Source organism: Mastomys coucha, unplaced genomic scaffold (genome assembly GCF_008632895.1).
Source record: "Mastomys coucha isolate ucsf_1 unplaced genomic scaffold, UCSF_Mcou_1 pScaffold4, whole genome shotgun sequence".
Taxonomy (NCBI): domain Eukaryota; kingdom Metazoa; phylum Chordata; class Mammalia; order Rodentia; family Muridae; genus Mastomys; species Mastomys coucha.
In genome coordinates this window covers 16122551-16143555 of record NW_022196910.1, presented here as the reverse complement: position 1 = coordinate 16143555, position 21005 = coordinate 16122551, and the positions used below count along the sequence as shown (strand labels likewise).

The following is a 21005-nucleotide window of genomic DNA, read 5'->3' as shown; positions in this document are numbered from 1 at the left end:
GGTATAATTAATTATGCCCTTCATAATAAAAAAATGAAATAAAATTATACCGAAAGGCCAACAGAATATTTTTAATGATAGTGTATTGTTTAAAAATATCACAATATAAAACATAATAATGTAATAATATTTATTATATAAAACTAGTATGACAGCTTAAATAAGATTATACCTAAGGGGCCACAAAATATTTTTAAGGACAATGTATTATTCAAATATATGGCTATATGAAATATAATCATGTAATAACAGTTTTATTAAGTAAAACTAGTATGACATCTTGGTGACAGGGAGTGAGCTATGAAAAAGAGAGAAATGAGTTATGCCATTTTAGTGGACAGACACATATATGCAGAGAGCTTAATGCCATCTAAAGTTAAGATTTCCCCCCTCCCCCTTAAGTTACTGACCACAGAACACTTGGAATTGAGAGTGGACGTGGCTTCCACTGGAGATAGTCGCACCATTTATGGAGTCCCTGGTTCCCAGTGTTTCTTCAGCAGCTGAAGGCCATGTGTGAGGTTGTCTCATGCCTGCTTGCCACCAGTGCCCGTCAGTTAGAGTGCCTGGGCACAGGCTGTGCAGGCCTGCCATTGGCGGCATACCTGTGCTTTTTACAGTAGGTGATCATAGGAAAAAGCCACCATAAATAGATCAAGCATCTGAAAGCATTTCAGCCTTGCAGAGGAAGGGCAAGCCTGCTGTGAGTGAGAAAAGATCAAAGTCTACCCGCTTGGGTCTAGGGAGGCAGAAGCCAGCTTCGTTGCTGTTTCCCCCGCTGAATCTCACTCATTTGTATGTTTTCCACTAAGATATTTGGGCTCCCTCTGGTTATTTATTCTCCTTTTTCCTTCTATCCTCTTCCTCTTCTTTCTCTTTCTTTGGCAACTTACATAGTCCCACTCTTCCAGACCTATTGGTATGTTTTCTGCTAATGAATGAGCACAGAGAGGGAACCAGCCTTTATCTAGCTGGTTCACAAAGCTCAGACTCAGTATTTTGGCTTTTGAGTAGGCAGAAGTTTAGTGACATCTTGCTTTGTTGATATCTATTTGCCATTCAAGATATGGAGAATTTACCAAAGAAGGTACCACTTGGCTATTACCACATAGGGAACCACCTACCACCTGCCTGAGGGGTATTTGCCCAGAAATTGGTGAGACGGGTTAGTTTTCTTGGTTCTAGTTGCCTTTCCAGCCTAGATTTTAAAAGGGGACAGATTCCTTAGAAAGGAAAGGGGTGCATTGTTCCCGAGAGCCAATACCCTAGCCGCGACTGCTCTCCTGCCCTTGTTAAGAAATGCAAGACATGTGTTGACAGTTAAGATGAAATCTAAAAGATGGATTTGGGCGGGTGCCTGGGAGCCTCAGCCAGCAGGAGGACAGCAATGGAAGACATAGCGTTCCCTGTGGGTAATGCAGCTGAAGAAAGCTGCCCATAGAGCACCAGGGGACAGTTCTCGATTTCTTGGCAGGGAGGAGAAGGGGCTTTTGTGCGGGTAGGAACAGCCTGCCAGTCAGCTATATTTACAGAGCACCTGCTGTGTGGAACTTGGAAAGGAAAAGTAGATGGGTCTTGTCCTTAAGAAGCTTGTGACCAAAGAGGGAAGAAAGGCCCTCAACTACTGTAAACGCTTTAGCATTTTACAACCATCTATGAAATGGAAGCCGAAAAGGGGACCTTTAGGGTCTGAGCTGAACCGCGATGCTCAATGTGTAGGCTGTGGATCAGCAGCACCAGCAATGCCCACAAGCCCGTGAGAAATGCAGAATTTTGAACTTGGCCGCTGATCTCCCCTCACAATCTGTGGTTTGATCAGAGCCTGTGCAAACGGCAGCTTCTGAAGCTCTAGGGTCCGGAGTATTGTAAGAGGGCAGAGTGAGGAGAGGCAACCGAACCAACACTGGCTATCATTCACCTGTGAGTTCCTTAAACACGGGGGTCTCCTCTCTCAGCCAACTTTGTAAGCCAGATTCTCCAACTACCCCATATTCAATGGAGGTGTGAGGGATATCGCTACAAACAAATGGCTGCCATAGAAGCAGCCAAGGAATTAGGGGTGCTCGCAAATGATTTCAGTAGCAAAGCTGAGAATGACAGGATCTGTCCAAGACAAAGACACGAGAGGGAGAGAGACACACAAGCAGCAATCGAGGTAATAAAAGGACAACCCATGGGGGCCCTGAAACTTTGGAAATGGTTCATTTTCTGAGTCAAGCCTGCTTGGCTGTCACCATTTCTAGTCACTTATCATCTTCAGGTTACACAGACTCATACCAATGCTCAGGAAATGACAGGGTTTTGTTTTGGGGTTTTTTTTTTCCCACCACTATCCGTTCTGTTTCGGCACAATTGATGACTGGTTGATGACTGACCTGCTTCTCTAACCTGTGAACTGCAATGGTAGCAGTGAATTATACTCAGTTTAGTAGCTCCCCTTTTTACAGTCAGGGTGAAGGGGAAGAGCACGTCTGTACCACCCCTGGCTGCCTCCTCAGCCCCCACCCTAATTCCGCACACATTTTAACACTGAGAAGTCCCTGGTCCTGAAAATTAGACAAATCCTTAACAGGTGGCATATGTAGACGTACGTTTCTTGTTCAGGTGTGGCCAAGTAAAAATGATGATCATTAAGAAAAACCAGGCCGGCTGGTGGTGGCGCACGCCTTTAATCCCAGCACTTGGGAGGCAGAGGCAGGTGGATTTCTGAGTTCAAGGCCAGCCTGGTCTACAGAGTGAGTTCCAAGACAGCCAGGGCTACACAGAGAACCCTGTCTCGAAAAAACAAAAACAACAACAAAAAAAAAAAAAAAGAAAGAGAGAAAGAAAGGAAGGAAGGAAGAAAAACCAGGAAGCTGGGCTGAAGAGATGGCTCAGAGATTAAGAGCACTGACTACTCTTCCGAAGGTCCTGAGTTCAAATCCCAGCAACCACATGGTGACTCACAACCATCTGTAATAGGATCTGACGCCCTCTTCTGGAGTGTCTGAAGACAGCTACAGTGTTCTTACATATAATAAATAAATAAATCTTAAAAAAAAAAAAAAAAGAAAAACCAGGAAGCAATGACACATAGATGATGCCATCTATTAACTCTTTCCTTCCTGCCCACCACTCTTAGGCGGAGGCTTTGTTGTTAGTTCCGTTTCCTAAGAAGGAAACTGAGGGATGCTCCTGGAGGTAGAGCAACATAAAAGGTCATGTGACCTTGAAGGAGAGATTTGAGGGAAAAGTGAAGTAACAATATTAGAAAGTCTGTCAGCTCATTTCTTCTGCCTCCTTCGGAGCAGCTGAGAAAGAAAGCACAGACTCGCTGCAGAGTGTGGGCTCTCAGGCCCACCTGAGAGGAAGGACCCCAGCTTCCCTCTAAAGCAGTGGTTCTCAGCCTTCCTAAGGCTGCGACCTTTTAATCTAGTTCCTCATGTGGTAGGTACACCCCCAACCATACAATTATTTTCATTGCTACTTCATACCTGTAATTCATACCTGTTACTGTTATGAATAGCAATGTAAATATCTATGTTTTCCGATGGTCTTAGACAAATGCTGTGAAAGGGTCATTTAACCCCCAAAGGAGTTGTGACCCCACAGGTTGAGAACCACTGCATTAGAAGGTACAGAGCCTAGCTTCTCTTTATGAACTGTGTGGTCTGCTAGGGTTTCAGCTCCCAGGAGAAAAGGGGATAATTACAGGCAATAACTTACTAGAGTTAAAGATGTCAATTTAAGTTAGTCTTAAATGCAACAGGTGTTAGTAAGTTGTTATTTATTTGTTGACTACAAAGTAATGGGTTCTTTGTGGTCTTCAGAGGGCAAATTTTCTTTCCAAGGAAGCATACAACTTTCTTTTCCATGTAGATGTCCTAGCATTAATGGCCTATGATTCTGCAGCTTGAACAATCAGTTACACCCCGCTGTTAAAACAGTAGCTCCCAGACTTGAGGCAGTTGAGTTAAAGCTTTTAAATCCTCATTGTGCTTTTATATTTTCGCCTGCCATTAAGTGCATGGGTCCTTCAGACACAATGGAAATGGAAAATTTATATTCAGGACGTGTTTACAACTTTCAGCATCCAAGATGATTCTAATTTATTTGTTTAGAACACACCCAAGGCATCACTTGGATCTTTAAAAAAAAAAAAAAAAAAAAGCTGGGCACTGGTGGCACACGCCTTTAATACCAGCACTTGGGAGGCAGAGGCAGGCAGATCTCTGAGTTCGAGGCCAGCCTGGTCTACAGAGTGAGTTCCAGGACAGCCAGGGCTAAACAGAGAAACCCTGTCTTGAACAACTCCCCCACCCCCCGAAAAAAGTATCCCTAGACTGCTGGAAAATAACTAAATCATAGTTGATAAGTAGTATATTCTGATGAGGTCACAGAATGCTGGGAATAGGGAAGAAAAGAAGGTCACAGCCCAGAGAGTCTTGAAAGAAGCCATAAAGGTGGATCAAGCCCAGGCAAGTGTAATGGTGGAGTAGAGTAGGTCCGAAGTCAGGATCCCACTTAGTTCTATCTGATGTAGTCACAGAGGAAAGGCCCAATGGGGAAAAGAACAAGACAATGACCTTCAGTGACAGGAAGGTCAGAGGATGGACAGAGAATACAGTTCCAGAAGAGAATGGCTGAGGTAGCAGAGTAAGACGGGGGAGGAACAAGAAAGTGCAGCAATGGCTTTAAATGCTAACCTGGAAAGAGTAGACCTAACCCAGTGGGTAAGAGACTTCAGAGACAGAATAATGGGATGGAGCACAGGAGTGTGATAAACAGCTTCTGCAACTGTGGGGAGGAAGGATCAGGAGACCCAGAGCACTGTGGGCAGACAGAGCCAGGAAGAGGTCCTTGGGCCTAGTGCAGCCGTGGCTCAGACCAAAAGATAACATGTCAGAGAAACTGGCTTCTCACACCGGTACTCTGATATCCATTCGTGTACCTCAACAACTTACCCAGAGCCAAGCTGTCAATACCAGATTCCCATTTCTTCACTCTGCTCTCTGAAAATAAAAAGGCTGAGACTTTCTTCTTCTAGTGGGCAACAGCATTAATGATACTTTCTTTCCGTATTGCGGGGAAGACATGAAAGCATTCTTGTCGATGGCATCCAAAGGGACTTAAGTGTTTCACTCTGTCTGTGAATGACCTCATATCCTGCTATGTTATCTTCTGCTAGCACGTACGGGCATATACTTTTTCTCCTTTGATATCTATGTATCTAACCATCCATCCATCCATCCATCCATCTATCTATCTATCTATCTATCTATCTATCTATCTATCTATCTATCTATCTATCTATCTATCTAGTCTGTCTAGCTAACCATCCATCCATCCACTGATTCATCCATCCATCTATCTGTCTGTCTGTCTTTTCCCTCATTAGTAAAGAGTAAAATACTTACTGATCACCAGAATATTTGAACAAAATCAGATGAGTAAATAGACAAATTGAAGCTTATATCAGGTACAAAATATGATTTTTAAAAAGATACTGTTTCACTCCACATCCCTGCATTTCTCATTTTCTGATTTCAACCATGGCATAATCCACTCTTTTGTCTAAGCTCATTCCGTTCTAAGCATGCTAACATCCTGTGCATTCCCACAGCTGGGCAAATGTACCACATCCTAGACACAGACAAACAGAAAGCTCCTGGGTTCCCATTATCTGCCTAAAATACAACTTTTTTATCTTTGGGTTTTATTTAATGATCAGATGAGGAAACACTTTTAATAAAGGAGATTGCCTTCATTAACAGTCTCTTCCTGTTCTGGAATTAAGGCATCTGGTTTACTCACACAGAACCAGTCACACCCAGTTCTGGGTGCCTATTGGGAGCCTCCAGAACATCTTTATGCCCTGGGGTGTATCTGTAGCTACTTAGAAATAGTATGTGCTCTAATGGAAGGTTCCTCACCATACTGCATGGCTGTACTGCTCCACACTTTACACATTGCATACATAAAGTCCAATGTGAAATCTCCAACCCCGAGCTTTGGAACTGGTCAATAAGTGTAAGTAGAAGTCCAGGCATGTATCCTTAACAAAATCAGCATGAAGAGGTCTTAATTCTGTTTCCCAGAGACCATAGCTTTGCCTTGTAATGAATGAAAAGCTATAGAATTAGAGGCCTGAGGGCTTTGTTGTCATGACCTTTCAGAAAGTGTCCTTGTGAAAAAAAGAAGGTACTAGAGTCAACTTTGGTGCCTTTTCGGGTTTTTTTTTTTTCTGTTATTATAAGGAAATCGCTCTCTCTCTGCTCTCTCCCTCTCCATCCGCCTCCCCTCTCCCTCTTCCTCCTCCTCCCTTCTCCCTCCCCCTCCCCCTCCCCCCTCCTCTGTCTCTCTTCCCCTCTCCATTACTACCAGGCAGTTTCCCCTCCCTCCTCTCCTCCCAGTCCCTCTCTGCACCACCCCCTCCCTCATCTCACTCTTTTTCTTTTGAGAAATGGGCAGACCTCAGACCAATATCACCCAGCCATGACATATCAAGTTGCAGTTAAGAGTAAGTGGCTCCCCTTATATTAAGGCTGGATGAAGAAAAGAGTCAGAGATGGCCCCTGTTAGGAGTCCCCTCAAGAAAACCAAGCTACACAACTGTGATGTGAGCAGAGACCTAGGTCAGTCAGTACCGAAACCTGTTAAAGAGACTTCACTTAACGCTCTACAGTACGTGTTTGCCACTTGCTGGGTCTCATTTTGTCCTGACAGCAGTCCTCCAATATCAAATCAGCGCCATGGGCATTTTTCCAGACTGGAGGCAACAAGTTTAACAGTATTAAAATACCCAGTCTACACTTGTTTGAATGAGATTTTGTGTGTCTTCACACTTTGAGACAGAATTTTAAATAGCGATGGTTATCCTGGAACTCAGGAGATAGACCTAGATGACAATGAGCTCCACTTCTCCTGCCTCTACCAGGGAAGGGCTGAGATTACAGGTTTGTTCTGCCCCTTCCGGTCTTAAATGAATAACCAAGCTGTGAGCATAGCCTGGATCTTCATCTTATTACCTCTGCTCTTCCCGGCATCACACTACCTCACCTACACCAGGCTGTTTGGGTCCTCCGCTCCCATCACACACCGCAAGGCAGTGTGCCTGGGCCCCCTAACGCCATGGCTGATCCTCCGTCAGCAAGCACAGGAAGATGGCAGCCAGGGTGAAGCCCCGTTACTTAGGAGAAGCGAGCCTAACACTTCCATCCTTCTTTTCCTTTCTAGAAAATGAAGTGTCCGCCCCAGCCCCTCCCCCAGAAGGTAAGTTAAGCCATCGCCTCGTGGTTTTGAGCTGCAGATGCTGAAGTGGTCTCCGTGGATGCTGTGAGCTTTAACCTGTTTTCTACTGAGGATGATGACAGGTGTGATCCGTTCGTTGATAACAAGAATAATCCACAGTGTATTAACCCAATTTGAACAGCACTTCCTTTGTATTGTGGGATCATTTCCAAGTTCTTCCGTTACATAAAAGTTGTTGCCGGGTTCCCATTTCATATTGGTTACGGTAATTAAAAGTTGTTGCCGGGTTCCCGTTTCACATTGGTTACGGTAAAGCATTGATGAAGCTGTCCCCGATTTAGTAAAAGACAAAGTTTCCATGTTCCTTGTCACGATGGGAAATGGATCTCAGCTCAGCTCAAAGCTCAGCAGCTTTTCAGATTGGTCTATGTTGCCATCAGGCGCCTCCACAAACTGTTTAGGAAGTTTCCAGAAAGGTTTGGGATCCCTGCAGGAGCACATCATGGGATCCAGTTTATTGAGTTGTTAGTATTCTCGTGCCTACAGGATTGGGGAAATAAAATAAAATAATTAAAATTAAAATCCAGCCAAATTCTTGGTAGGGCTACATGCAGCCAGAAACATACAAGGTCTGCTTTCCATGTAGGAGACCTGTGGCTTAAGGCTTCGGTAGAGACTAGGGTTGAGAGGGTAGTGAGCCAGCCCAACTGATGGTTAAAAAGCTCAATGTGGCCATCGGGAATCATTGGTGTGTCTGCTCCTGTCAAAATGAAAGAAACCTAAGATCATGTGCACTGTCCCACAAGCCACCCAATCAGGCCACATTATCCCTGAAGCCAGCCAGCCAGCCAGGCCAGAAAAACAAATTAAAAGCACAACAACAACAACAACAAATCTCTTTCTTACCAACCTTCCTCTTTAAAGAGTCGCTCACTGGGTCTTTACCACATGCACAACTCCAGATGGCACCCCAACCCTGGAGAAGGATACAGGGCTCTCTTCCAAACACTTGAGAGCTGAGACTCGCTGTACCAGACACAGCATGGGGTTCTAAATAGAAGTAGCAGTTTCCTGTATTGTTGGTTTTCAGTCTAATTGAAAATAAAACACAACAATGAGCCGACAGTCTGCGACTTACACTGACATGCTTGTCTGTCAGTGCAGCTCGCTGGTTACCTGCATTGGCAGTGTGGTGTGGAGTCAGGGCGTGGGAGGCCCACTGCTGACTAGTTCTGCCCAAATCAAAGTAGAACTGAAAAGGGTTTCAATTTCTAGTCCCCCTCCTCCCACCACACCTCTTTTTTTTTTTTTTCTAGAAATTTATGAGAGGATTATACAGCCTTTCCGTCCTGGAGATAGCTTTTCAGAGGGCAGTCCGGAGACTCAAGCTGCTCACAGAAGCCTCTTTGTCGATAGGAATACCAGCCTCACTGAAAACCTTAAGCATTAAGGAATATGGCTGAGTTTCCAAATGAGTGAAACGGGCTCCGTGCCCCAAAGAGGTCAAATGGGCAAGCTCCGGTTTGCAGATGTCAATCTGGAAGCCACTGGAGCAAGCTCCGGTTTGCAGATGTCAATCTGGAAGCCACTGGAGCAAGCTCCGGTTTGCAGATGTCAGTCTGGAAGCCACTGGAGACTTGTGACATTCTTCTTAGGAGCTTCTTCTTCTTTGCTGTTTACTTCTTGTATGTAAAGCTTACTTTGGCCTGTCTTGAGCACACTGAGAACCTAGAGGCTGTGACAAATAAGCCTTTCCCTTCTGCCAGCCGATCAGATGTGCTGCTAGGCCACTATAAATTATGTTTCTTTTATAGTGCCATATTTCATATTTATTATACACTACTGAGCTACCATGGCTAAAATTCCTCCTCTCAAACTCTGCTGAGATAATCCTTAGCTGAGATCTGGCTCACTAGTTATGGAGACAGACAGACAGACTGACAGACAGGGTGTGGAGAAAAGAACTCATGCTTGAAATGATAATTAATAGTTTTTGTTTGATTTTCTTATTTTTGCTTATTTGTTTGAAACAGGGTCTCCTGTATCTCAGGCTAGTCTTGAACTCATATCTTTTTGATTCCATAGAATTACAATGTGGTACACATTGCCCACCCTGCCCAGCTATGGTTAAAACAGTTACTTTAATGTTTTTTGTTTTATCATTTTATTTTTTTATTTTTTAACTTTAAAAGATTTTTTTTATTAGTTTCACATCATGTACTCCAGTCCCGCTCATCTCCATGTCCTCTGAGATCCATCCTTCACCCTTACAAACTACTCCTCAAAATAAAACACACCACACACACACACACACACACACACACACACACACACACACACAGGACCACCACCAACAAAATTAAAGCATAGAAAACATATCATCATGAAAGCCGTGTTACTTTAATGATTTTTTGTTTTGGTTTTTTTTGGGGGGGGGGGAGTTGGATTTTCGAGACAGGGTTTCTCTGTGTAGCCTTGGCTGTCCTGGAACTCACTCTATAGACTAGGCTGGCCTTGAACTCAGAAATCCACCTGCCTCTGCCTCCCAAGTGCTAGGATTGAAGGCCCGAGCCACCACTGCCCAGCACTTTAATGTTTTAAGATGTTTTGTATGTGAGTATCTGTGTGAATGTACATGCACATGTATCTGGGTGCATTCTTCCTATTCTGGCAGAGGCCAGAAGAGGAAGGTGACAGGCAATGTCAGCTGCCTGACAGAGGTGCTGGGATCCAAGCATAAGCTCTCATGTTTGTTTGAACAGGCAATGTCAGCTGCCTGACATAGGAGCTGGGATCCAAGCATAGGCTCTCATGTTCGTTTGAACAGCAAGTTCTCTTAACTGCTGAGCCATCCCTCCAGCCCTAACAATTATTACCTTACACATATGACCTTCTTATCTCTAAACTAATGTGATTCTGAACAGAAAAAAATACAAGGCAGAAGGACTGACTGACCAGATCTGACCTCACTGCCTTTGTAACACATTTATTGCCACCCCAACACAATCCAGAAGATCTTCACACCCACAAAAACATTTTTTGAAACTGCAAACACCTCACAACCATTTTATACTTCCTTATCACAGCCAGAAGCTAAGGTATTGGGACCCTTTACATAGGTCAACGTTCCTTAAAATGTCCCCGGCTGACCTCTAAAACAAAGTGATCTTCAGAGTATTAGTTCTACTCTGGTATATGATATGGTCCTGGTAGAGTCAAGTGTGTGTGGTTTTGTTTTGTTTTGTTTTGTTTTTTCTTTCTTTCTTTGGTGGGAGGGTTTGTTTTATTGAGACAGGGGCTCTCTTTGTAACCCTGGCTGTCCTGAAGCTCATTATGTAGACAAGACTTGTCCTGAACTCACAGAGATCCTCTGCCTCCAACTTCTGGGTGCTGAGATTAAAAGAGTGTGTTGCCACACCTGGCCCTTGGGTTAAGTGTATTTTTAACAAAATGTGTATTGCATGGTTTTGTATAGACATTTAAAACGATCACATTTATTAACTGCTTTGATTAAAGGTTAGAGTGAGTCTGAACTAGAATCCCCCAAACTCCCGATTAATATGTGCCATAATGAGTGTGTAGCATCATTAACACAATCACTTATTTTCTTCCCCTCCCTCCACTCATCACCCGATCAAGTGCTGTAAGACACTTTTAAAGATGTGCTTGTACTTTCCACACAGAACCAAATAAAGAGAAAGAGGCGGGAACCGCTCCAGCAAAAGGTGAGTTGGAGGGAGGGAGAGCTAGGCTGAATTCAACAAGGCCAGAACAGGAAGGGGTCCTTCCAGGTGTCATGTGACCCTTGGCATTTCCTCCACATTAGTTTTCATCTGCGTGGTTTCCAGTTCCTCTTTTGCAAGATCCAATCAGCATAACCAAATGGTGCTTTGGTATGTGGCTGTCACATACACACACACACACACACACACACACACACACACGTTTCTAAACAAAGAAAAGTCACCACAAAACAAAGTCACACTCAGTCAGGGAGAACCAGCTCGGGAGTTGGTGAGTTGGTCCTTTCTGACTCACATTGAACATCAGAGAAAAGCTGTTTGATCTTGGTTTGTTTCAGTTGGGGAAGTGAGCTGGTTTATCTAGATGTTTCAAAAAGGTTTGCCAGGCTTTGAGTCCTACATGAGCTAGTTCAGGTTTCTCTAGCAATCATGAAGACTTCATAACACTTGAGTACATATGTACTCCTGGAGGTACACTGATTTCAGACACTGACATTTCAAACACTAAATCAACATCATGCAGCTGATTACTGAATTGAAGACCCACTTATTGGCATGCTATTGACCCATGTTCCCCACTTTGTGGAGATAGTACTGTTTGGGAAAAGAAATAGTCGTTAACATGTATTTCTGTATTCCCTATGGCTGAAGTCATTGTCATCTCGGGCCATCTCTTTCAAGCTAAGGAGTAATAGCCTCCCATGGAGAAAAGTTTTCTTGGAAATTGATGGACACTTTCGCCCTATATGTTTGATTCATCATTTTCACATTAAAATTTATTTGAGTAATGAAGAATGTGGTTTAAGTTTCAGAATGATTGCTTTCTGATTGCATTAAGATTCTCTTCTTTCCCGAACAGAGCTCAGAGCATGTTCATTATGTATTTGTTTCCTACACGTTAGCAACATTTTCCTTTCTTTCAGTATACTGGCTTTTCTTCAGATAACTTGAACTTACTATCTTGTAAATGACAGTAACTCACACAGTGTTAGCACATTTGTCCTGACCTTCAGGAGTGCCCACGGACAGTACCACGGATGCTAATCCTGGCTATGTGGCCTTAGTTCAAGGCTATTTTCTTACAGAATGCAGACAGTGCAAACTCCTAGAAATCTTTCCATGATATGTGTTCAAGGCGATTTGAACGCCCTGGCTGAAGTTATTGTAACATTATTCTCAACAAGACCAATGGCGTATACCTCTGCTTCCAAATTTGGAAAGGTACTTGGGCCGACCTGTAAGGCTGAACCAAGAGAGCAGATGATGTAATGCCAGAAAGCAAGCTGTCATATTTTAAACAGAGCCCAGGCTTGACTCTCAATCTACAAAGCTCATCCTACTCTATTTATATGCTTATATAAATTTTCAATAAGCTAAAAGCAACCAGTCACCAGATATTTCCTTACAGAAAACAAGTGTAATAAAAGAATAAGGCCAGATGATGAGATCTCTTAATTTTGTAGCATTTCTTCTTCTTATGTTTATAGAAGTTGAAGGCATGACTACTTACAGTCATGGGCCCAGGTTCAGAAACTGCCTGGTTTTTTGTTTTGTTTTGTTTTGTTTTTAAAGAGTTATACTTACCAAGTTGATACTTGGCAAGCAAGTTGGTCTCATAATAAAAACCAATATTCATTCTTAAATAAGGAAGCTAAGTAAATGGTTTTATTTTATTTTCTATCTTCTTTGACTACCTCTCATGGTTCCCAACAACCACCCATTTGTATCTAGGACAAGGGAGATTTCAAAGAAAATACTGAGCAATAAGAAAGAAACAGCCTGAAGGCTAGTAGGACTGCCAGCTGTACACTCCTCTCTTGCATTAACTAGCACATCTTCCTCTGCTGGCTTCCTCCAACTCTTGGTCTTTTTACATTTTTTTTTTAAACTCTCCAACTCCGGTTTCAGTCCTTTGACAGCTCATCCCTGATCATCTGACTCATTTCCACCCTTCCTACTCCCTCCTGATTTTTCTTGGACCAGTTGCCTCAGTCGTTTATGATTGTCTCCAATTAGTCACGTACTAATGGTTGACCCCTTTCCCTAACCAGTTGGTTGCCTTTCGATGGTCAGGCACGATGTCTTAACACCTCTTTGGTCTCCTCATCTCCGTTCCCTGTAGCATCTGTCACAGAAGCTCACATGACAACCTTCCAATAAGTGCTTGCAGAGTGAATCAACAGTTGAATTTCCACACCGGCTTGCCTGCTGACCATACCAACAGTGTCAAGTTAGATAAAGTTTTATTCCTATTTCTCAAAGCTTCTAAACATGGGCACACTTGGAAATTAGCTCTCTGAACTTACCCTGCTATCTTTTATTACTATATCCTCTCGTCCCCTGAACAGTTAAAATATATTCAATAAATACGCTCTAAGGCTATCACTATTAACAATATTTTGCCGCTCTGGAGAGATGGCTCAGTAAGTAAGAACACTGATTGGTCTTCCAAGAGCACCCAGGTTAGACTACCAGTATGCAGGTGGCAGTTTAGAACCATCTATAATCGCAGTCCTAAGGAGCTATGATGACCTCCATCCACACAGATAACGCTGAAAGCAAAGAAAAAAAAATTTTAAAAGACGATTTTTGACTGAATTATTCTGGGACAACTTCAAATTTTCCTAGGAAAATTCTTTTTTGTAGTCAAGGAGAGTTGCTTGGTCTTAACATTAACCTTATAATGGGGGTTTGAGCCATATCTGCCAACTTCTTCAAACATATTAGAAGTTTCTGAGTTAGTCACAGGAGCGCACACCTATAAACCTAGCACTTGAGGGGCTGAAGCAGGAAAACTGAGTTCCAGGCCAGCCAGGGCCATGAAGTAAGATCCTAGCTCCAAAAATAATTTTTTAAAGTATCCTATTAGTTCAGTTTGTGTGTGTGTGTGTGTGTGTGTGTGTGTGCAACACACAGAAACACACATAAAACAGGAAGCTTGGTTAAAATAATTACTGCTTCTTTTGTTTTTCTTCCAGAAAAATGCTTGCTTTTTTCTGTAAAAGATACTGTAAAGAAAATAAAAATGTATTTACCTTTCCCAGCGATTAATATTATCACATAAGTTGTCAAAAATAAATCTCTCTCATAACTTAAGCAGAAGTCTCTCCTCCTCCTGGCATGAGTGTGACCGGCACATGAGGAAATGAGTCAGCAGATATTCTGAGCGGCTCTCCTAACGGATGCATTTTCTTTAGAGAACCATTAACTCATTTTCTTCATTTAGGTTTCTTTATACCTGCAGTAACAATACCCTGGTGCTTTTTATTCACATGCTTAAATATATTTAAGCAATTTACCTTTAAACATTGTTTTAGTAACAGTTTTATTGCTGTGAAGAGACACAGCAACTCTTATAAAGGAAACCATTTAATTAGGGCTGGCTTATAGTTTCAGAGCTTTAGTCCATTATCATCACGGCGGGGAAACATGGCAGCTTGCAAGCAGACATGGTGCTGGAGGAGCCGAAAGTTCTGCATCTTGATCCAAAGGCAGCAGGAGGAGACTGTGTACCACACTGGTGGTAGCTTGAGCATATGAAACTTCAAAGCCCACCCCCCACACTGACACACTTCCTCCAGCAAGGCCACGCCTACTCCAGCAAGGACATACCTCCTAATAGTGCCACTCCCTGTGGACCAAGCTTTCCTATTCAAACCACCACAGGCGTCATCTACAGAAATGCCTCTTATACTTTTCCTTTCCTGTTACTATGTATTCTAATGCCATTGCTTTACGGTAGTGGACTTTGTTAAGAAATTAATGTCATTGTATTTTCCAAGTCTAAAACACCTATTAGAAAATATAACATCAACCTAATAGTTTTGGAGGGAAAAAAACCCTCATTAAATATACATATTTATAAGATGAATACTGATTTTTTTTGTAAGCATCAAAATATAAAAGCATACGATGTTTTAAACAGTATAAGTCAACCAAATGACTCAAAATATGATGGATTAATGTTAACTGATGTTGCTGTTTTCCAATATTTTATTGTTGCTGTTGTGATTCTGGTCATAATTGCCCTGCTTGAAGCATTCATGAATTTGCCTAAGTCAGACAAGATATATCAGTATTTAGTTGATGTTTGTTATAAACCATGTGTATTTTATATGCTTTCCATCTTCATTCTAAAGCCTCAACATTTGTCAGAGGTTTACTTTGCTTAAATTACTTTTTACATTAACAGGCAATTTAAAATCAATTACAGGAAGCCCAGCACAGTGGCACTCACCTTCAATCCCTGCACTTGGGAGGCAGAGGCCAGTGGATCATTTTGAGTTCAAGGACAGCCTGGTAGAGATAATTGTATGCCCAACAAAGCCTGAAAGGTTGAAAACATGTCTTCCAGGCTCTGGGATGGCCGTGATTGACAGCAGGGCTTACACACAACCCAGAGGACTCATGTGTACCTCACTGAAATCCTAGGTTGAGAGCATGGCTCTCTCTCCTCTGACTTCTTTCTGGGAAACTTCAATTGGTTAGCCAACACTGTCATGGCTCTACCACTGCTGTTTTCCCCTGACCTAGAGATAAGCAAGGTGTGCTTTGTTAAATCACCCTTCTGTGCAGCTAGGGGACACAGCCTGCTACCTGCAGACTCTTGTCTTCGTGTGTGCTGTATTCTAGCAAACCCAATAGGAGATGGAATTTTCATCAAGATCATAGTCACTTTCAAGGACAGAGGAGGGTAGTGTGACTTCCATATTACAGTTTCTTTGGTCTTTTTTTATTTTTAAGATTCTGTCTTTCATATAAATGGTACTGAGTGTCACAGAACGTAAAAGTTTCACATAGTTTCTTCCTAGCAACAGAATCTACCTTTAATAGTAGATAAGAAAAGTTAAAGTTTTCTTCTTCCCCCAGTTCAATTGAACTCAACCAGACCAGCATGCGAGAGTTTAAGGTCAAATTTTCAACATCCAAGGTCCATCATAGAAATGAGGACAAGTAATCCCAGCTCTCAGGAGGCCGAGGGAGGAGGATTTCCAGCTTAAGGCTCGTGAGTTCCAGGCCAGCTCCCTCCTGATAGTTCAGAGGTAGCTATCGATGTGTAGTTTTTGGAATGTCACTGAGTATTCCAGGAGAAGAGAATTCCAACGGGAAATGAGTTTAAGAGGTGCATTGTCTCATGTCCACTTCTGGTGCGCCTGAACTCACCAAGGGCTTTGACATGTGTGCCAGTGAACATGCAAAAAACCAACACAATAAAATATTATAAACGCTCAGCCCAGCATTTTCCAACCTTCTCTAGTCATTAAAGTCTTCCACTGAGCAAGCCCAAGTTTTATACTCAGGTGAATCTCCTCCTGAGTTTTGAAGTAATACACACTAGGGTGTCTCTATGCCTGTGCTATAAATATTTTTGTTTAAAGAAATGGTTAAGATTTATCTCTGGTTAAAAGTAATGTAAAGTCATTAAAATAGTATTTGTTGTAAATATATGGGTGGATCCCACAAAAGCCTACCTTCTCAGTAATTTTTAAACTGCTTGTAGTGAATATTCTGTGCACATGGATCTGCTGTATACTATGTATGAGGTCATCTAAGGTCCTCTGAGGTCCTGTTTGGAAAAATGTACAATGTGTATTATTTATTCAAACCTTAGCCTGCATGCTTTGGGAAGGAAGGGTCAGAGCTTCCAATACCAGCAACTGCCTCTTTAAGCATGTAAAGCATGCATGTTGCTACACAGATGTGTCAGGAAGGGGCACACTTCAGTGCACCTCTGAGCATTTAAATACTACACAACATATTTTGGAATTTATAAATTTGCATGAGTGATTTTTTTGGATCATGTAGTGCTGGAAGTACCAATACAACCTTGGGGAAATGGCTGTGAAATTATGAAGATGATTATCACTAAACTTAATAAAACTGATTAATTTATATTCATCAACTTGAATTTTGGCTTCTTACATACAGACAGGAAACTCTGGGGTTCGCTGGGTGGAAACAAGCTCTCAAATAGTCCCTAAAAGCTTATGTGTCAGGGTCTAAATGAATATGATATATGAATAACATCTGCCATTGGTTTCAGCTATGAAATAAAAAAAAACTTGGAAACTCCCTCTACCATTTTCCCACTGATTTACAGTCAAAAAAACTATGGCATAGTTCCATTTTTTTAAAAGAATCTATGTTTTTGTTTGAATTATCCAGCTCTCACACCCTTTTCTCTAGTATCCTTCTGTTTGGTTTGGTTTTCGCCCACACTGTCAAAGGTTACCTGCAGATGCGAGGCCTCCTATGGCTCACTCAGCAGTTGAAAATGCTCTGTGCAGTCTCTCTCTTCTTTTCCAGACTCCTCTTCCCCAGGTAACATGGATGAAGTTCTTTCCTCCTTGACTTTTTCCTCCTGTTTCTTGTTTCAGAGGAAGATGAGGCCTCTCCGCCGAGTGCCCTGCCTCCAGGTTAGGATGACTCCCCGGCCCCACTTTGAACCCGTTAATTCACTGACCTACAGTAGTAGCAAAGAGTCAGGAGAGCAAGAGGGGAAATGTTGGCTTTAATGATGATTTCTATTCGAAACTCCTGAAAGGAAGGATTTTCTAGCCAGGTGTGGTGATTGATGCACACCCATAATCCCAGTACTGGGGAGACCGAAGCAGGGGGATCACAAAGCCAGACCAGCATGGGCTACTGAATGAGTTCAAGACCAGCCTGAGTCAAACAGTGACACTTTCATGAAAGAAAGAGAGAAAGGAAGGAAGGAAGGAAGAAGGAGAGAGAGAGAGAAAGAAAGAAAGAAAGAAAGAAAGAAAGAAAGAAAGAAAGAAAGAAAGAAAGAAGGAAAGAAGGAAGGAAGGGAAGAAAGAAAGGGAGGGAGGGAGGGAGGGAGGAAGGAAGGAAGGAAGGAAGGAAGGAAGGAAGAAAACCTTGGATATGATTATTATAGGGATGAAAATGTTTATCTGCCGTTTTCATCTATATACCCCCCTTATTTATATTTTTTTAATTGTATTATTGTCTTAAAGAGGGCAGATTCTTAATAGAGTCCTTCACAGTTGGGATCCCACTCAGGCCAACTTGAAGTTTCCTTCCTCTATAACACAAAGAGATATGGTTCAGGGATGCCCCCAGAAGGTTGCAGCCACCCACTTCCCTCCTTCCTCCCCTCTCCTGCATCCTCCAAATCATCCTTTCCTTTCAGGTTTGGGTAGTCGGGCCCTGGAGAGAAAAGATTCAGGTGAGCAAACACATCTCGACAAGGCTGGATAGACCCCAAGCTTATACAAATACTAATGACTCTTTCTTGGGGTTGTATTGATTCTAATCCCTGTTTTATTCAGTTTGTAGCTTTTACAGCAACCTTTCGTTACATTTCCCCATATTAAAAAAAAAAACAAAAACTAATGTGTTGAGAGACAATTAACTTTGCATGATACAACACACAACATTCAAGAATCCAGCCACATATGCCACAGACGTATTTGATACATTATAATGTAACATTATGTAATTTTTAACATTTAGTGAATAACCAGAGATCAGTCCTCCACTCCTGGGATGTGGGAAGTTATAATTTACATCTGTGTACGACTGTAAGCACAACCATTAGAAACATTTTCAAACACGTGCTGTGGGCTGTAACTACGATTCTAAAGTTGTCGGATCATTCATTCATTTAATAATCTGGTTCCATTACTGGCTGCTTAAGAGCCAGTCAGTGGTATGGGCACTGCACATATATGGAGGTGAGCACAGTGGCACAGGCACTGCACATATGGAGGTGAGCACAGTGGCACGGGCACTGCACATATGGAGGGGTGCACAGTGGCACGGGCACTGCACATATGGAGGGGCGCACAGTGGCACGGGCACTGCACATATGGAGGGGAGCACAGTGGCACGGGCACTGCACATATGGAGGGGAGCACACCAAGAAAGAATGTAGTCTTCATATCCCTTCCACATATCCTTCCACAGATGATCACTACTCACTATTAACATCATGGACACAGCGCACAACTTTAACCTCAGCTCGGGGGAATAAGAATACGTAATCAAGTGACTACTTGGCTTAACCTCATCGGGGGTGAGAATTCTTAGCTCTGAGCATGACTGACATATGAAAACTAAAACGATTAAATGTGCACTTCCCTTCTTTTCATGAACCATGAACAAGTACAGAATAGTTGACCCATGCATTTCCCTCCTCCCTCCCCAACCCCCCAGTTACCAAGTGCCAACCACTGAACTCTGCCTGCACTTGGGAACATCATCGCAGTCCCCTGCTACCCTCCACACTCCCCCACTGCAGTTAACTGATGACCCACGCCAACTTTGCATCTCCTTGCTGACTAGAAAACAAACCAAGGTTCTCTTTCAGCTTGCCTCTATGGGAAAGCTCCGACCAGTTTCTTCTCTTCTCTCTCTTTTTTTGTTTGTTTGGTTTAGGTTTTGTGTTTTTCTTCCTTGCAGGGCAATCCCACTGTTCTTTACATCTGTCCCTGCAGGTTATGACCCTGTAACTTACTCACCTCTATGTAATTTCTCACTGAGCACAGCAAGGAACCTAGAAATGGGAAGCCAGGCTTGGTTCTATGACCTACGGCTGGGCAGTTTACCTTTAAAGTGACCCACTCTTTGGTTTCTTTGGAGTCTGTTGTATGGATTTGGCCTTAGAGTCAGCCATTGGGAGTTAAACTTTAATTCCTGTGTGAATTTCACTGCCTCTGTCTAGATAACAGGGAACAGGAAGAATACCAAGAACAGTGAACAACTTACCTACAAGCTTTACTATTCCAGGAATTAGAGAAATGTTCCTTTGTCTGCCCATGGAAGACCCATCCCTGTAAGAATGAGAATCTGTCCCTCTTCACTGGTGGTTGGAGGGGACAAGGGAATGCTGTCATTTTATCTAGGTTTATTGAGCAAGAGCAAGACTCAACATGAAGGAGAACGGCAAACAGGTAAGCGAGCCTGTGGAGGCCCTAGCCCGCAAATGATCCTGGCCTTCCTTTTCACTTCCAGAATGGTCTCTTGGTGAGTCACCTGCTGGCGGGGAGGAGCAGGACAAACAGAATGCCAACTCCCAGCTGTCCACCCTGTTTGTTGAAAAACCTCAAACCGGATCAGTGAAAGTTGGTGAGTATTGGCCCAGAATCCTCCCCATTTCCACATATCACAAAATAAGTCTTTTTTTTTTTTTAAGTCATTTTAATGTGAGACTTCAGTAGCCATGAGAACATTCATCATCATCGTGCCATTCCAAAATATTTTCATTATCCCCAGGAGACCTAGCATCCCATTACTCCACCACCCCTCCCCCATTCCCTAATCCTAGTCTCCCTCCCACCCCCCATGAAAAACCTACCCTATTTATTTTATACAAATGGAATAATTATGTAACACATGGCCTGCTGCATTTGGATTCTTTTGATTAGCATAACATTTCTGAGGTCCATGCCCATTGTAGTACCAGTACTCTGTGTTATGATTTAGCAATAATCTATTACACATGAGTTCTATACCATGCATTCTATACCCAGAAGAGGGGTGATAGTTATCTTAGTAATTCTTAGCACACAGGAGCTCAATATCTGGACCTTAGAGCCAATTTGATTGGGTTGAAAATGTTGGTTCTGTTTCTTGCTAGTAGAGCAGAGCATTTGGCCTCGTTACACTTCAGTTTCTTCTTATGTAAAATGAGAATAAGTAAGGAGACCTGCCTCTGAAGCTCTGGAGACTGGTGTCTGTTGTCACCATGACAGGACTCACCTCAGAAGGTGCTTAGGGTGCCCACAACTCTGTACATGTGCTAGATGAGCTATGCAGTGTGACTCAAGGGCAGCTGGACAGACAGATGTTACAGATGTGGAAATTTTTATTCAGAAATATTCATTACATGGCATACTATCAGGTTGTCCCAGAGACAGAATACCATGTAAATCCACATAAATTATAGCCTAAAGACAAGAATGGACAGGAGAAGTTAACCAAACAGATAACCACAAAAGCCAACATGTCATGAAGGAAATAAACAGAGTGCAGAGATTGGGAAGAACTGAGGAGCTCCTGGATTTT

General features: G+C 42.6%; 1 protein-coding gene across 18 annotated transcripts in view; it reads left to right on the top strand.

Annotated features, from left to right (window-relative positions):
• Positions 1-21005, top strand: part of Mybpc1 (myosin binding protein C1) — an 86639-nt gene that overhangs the window by 12413 nt on the left and 53221 nt on the right. For 6 of the 18 annotated variants that reach the window (XM_031350235.1, XM_031350239.1, XM_031350248.1 and 3 more), the window contains exons 2-6: positions 7216-7251; positions 10914-10955; positions 17351-17389; positions 18130-18165; positions 19953-20066. In XM_031350235.1, the coding sequence (XP_031206095.1) occupies positions 7216-7251; positions 10914-10955; positions 17351-17389; positions 18130-18165; positions 19953-20066 (267 nt within the window). The remainder of the gene's footprint in view (positions 1-7215; positions 7252-10913; positions 10956-17350; positions 17390-18129; positions 18166-19952; positions 20067-21005) is intronic. The other 12 variants (XM_031350252.1, XM_031350240.1, XM_031350249.1 and 9 more) reach the window with 5 other exon arrangements.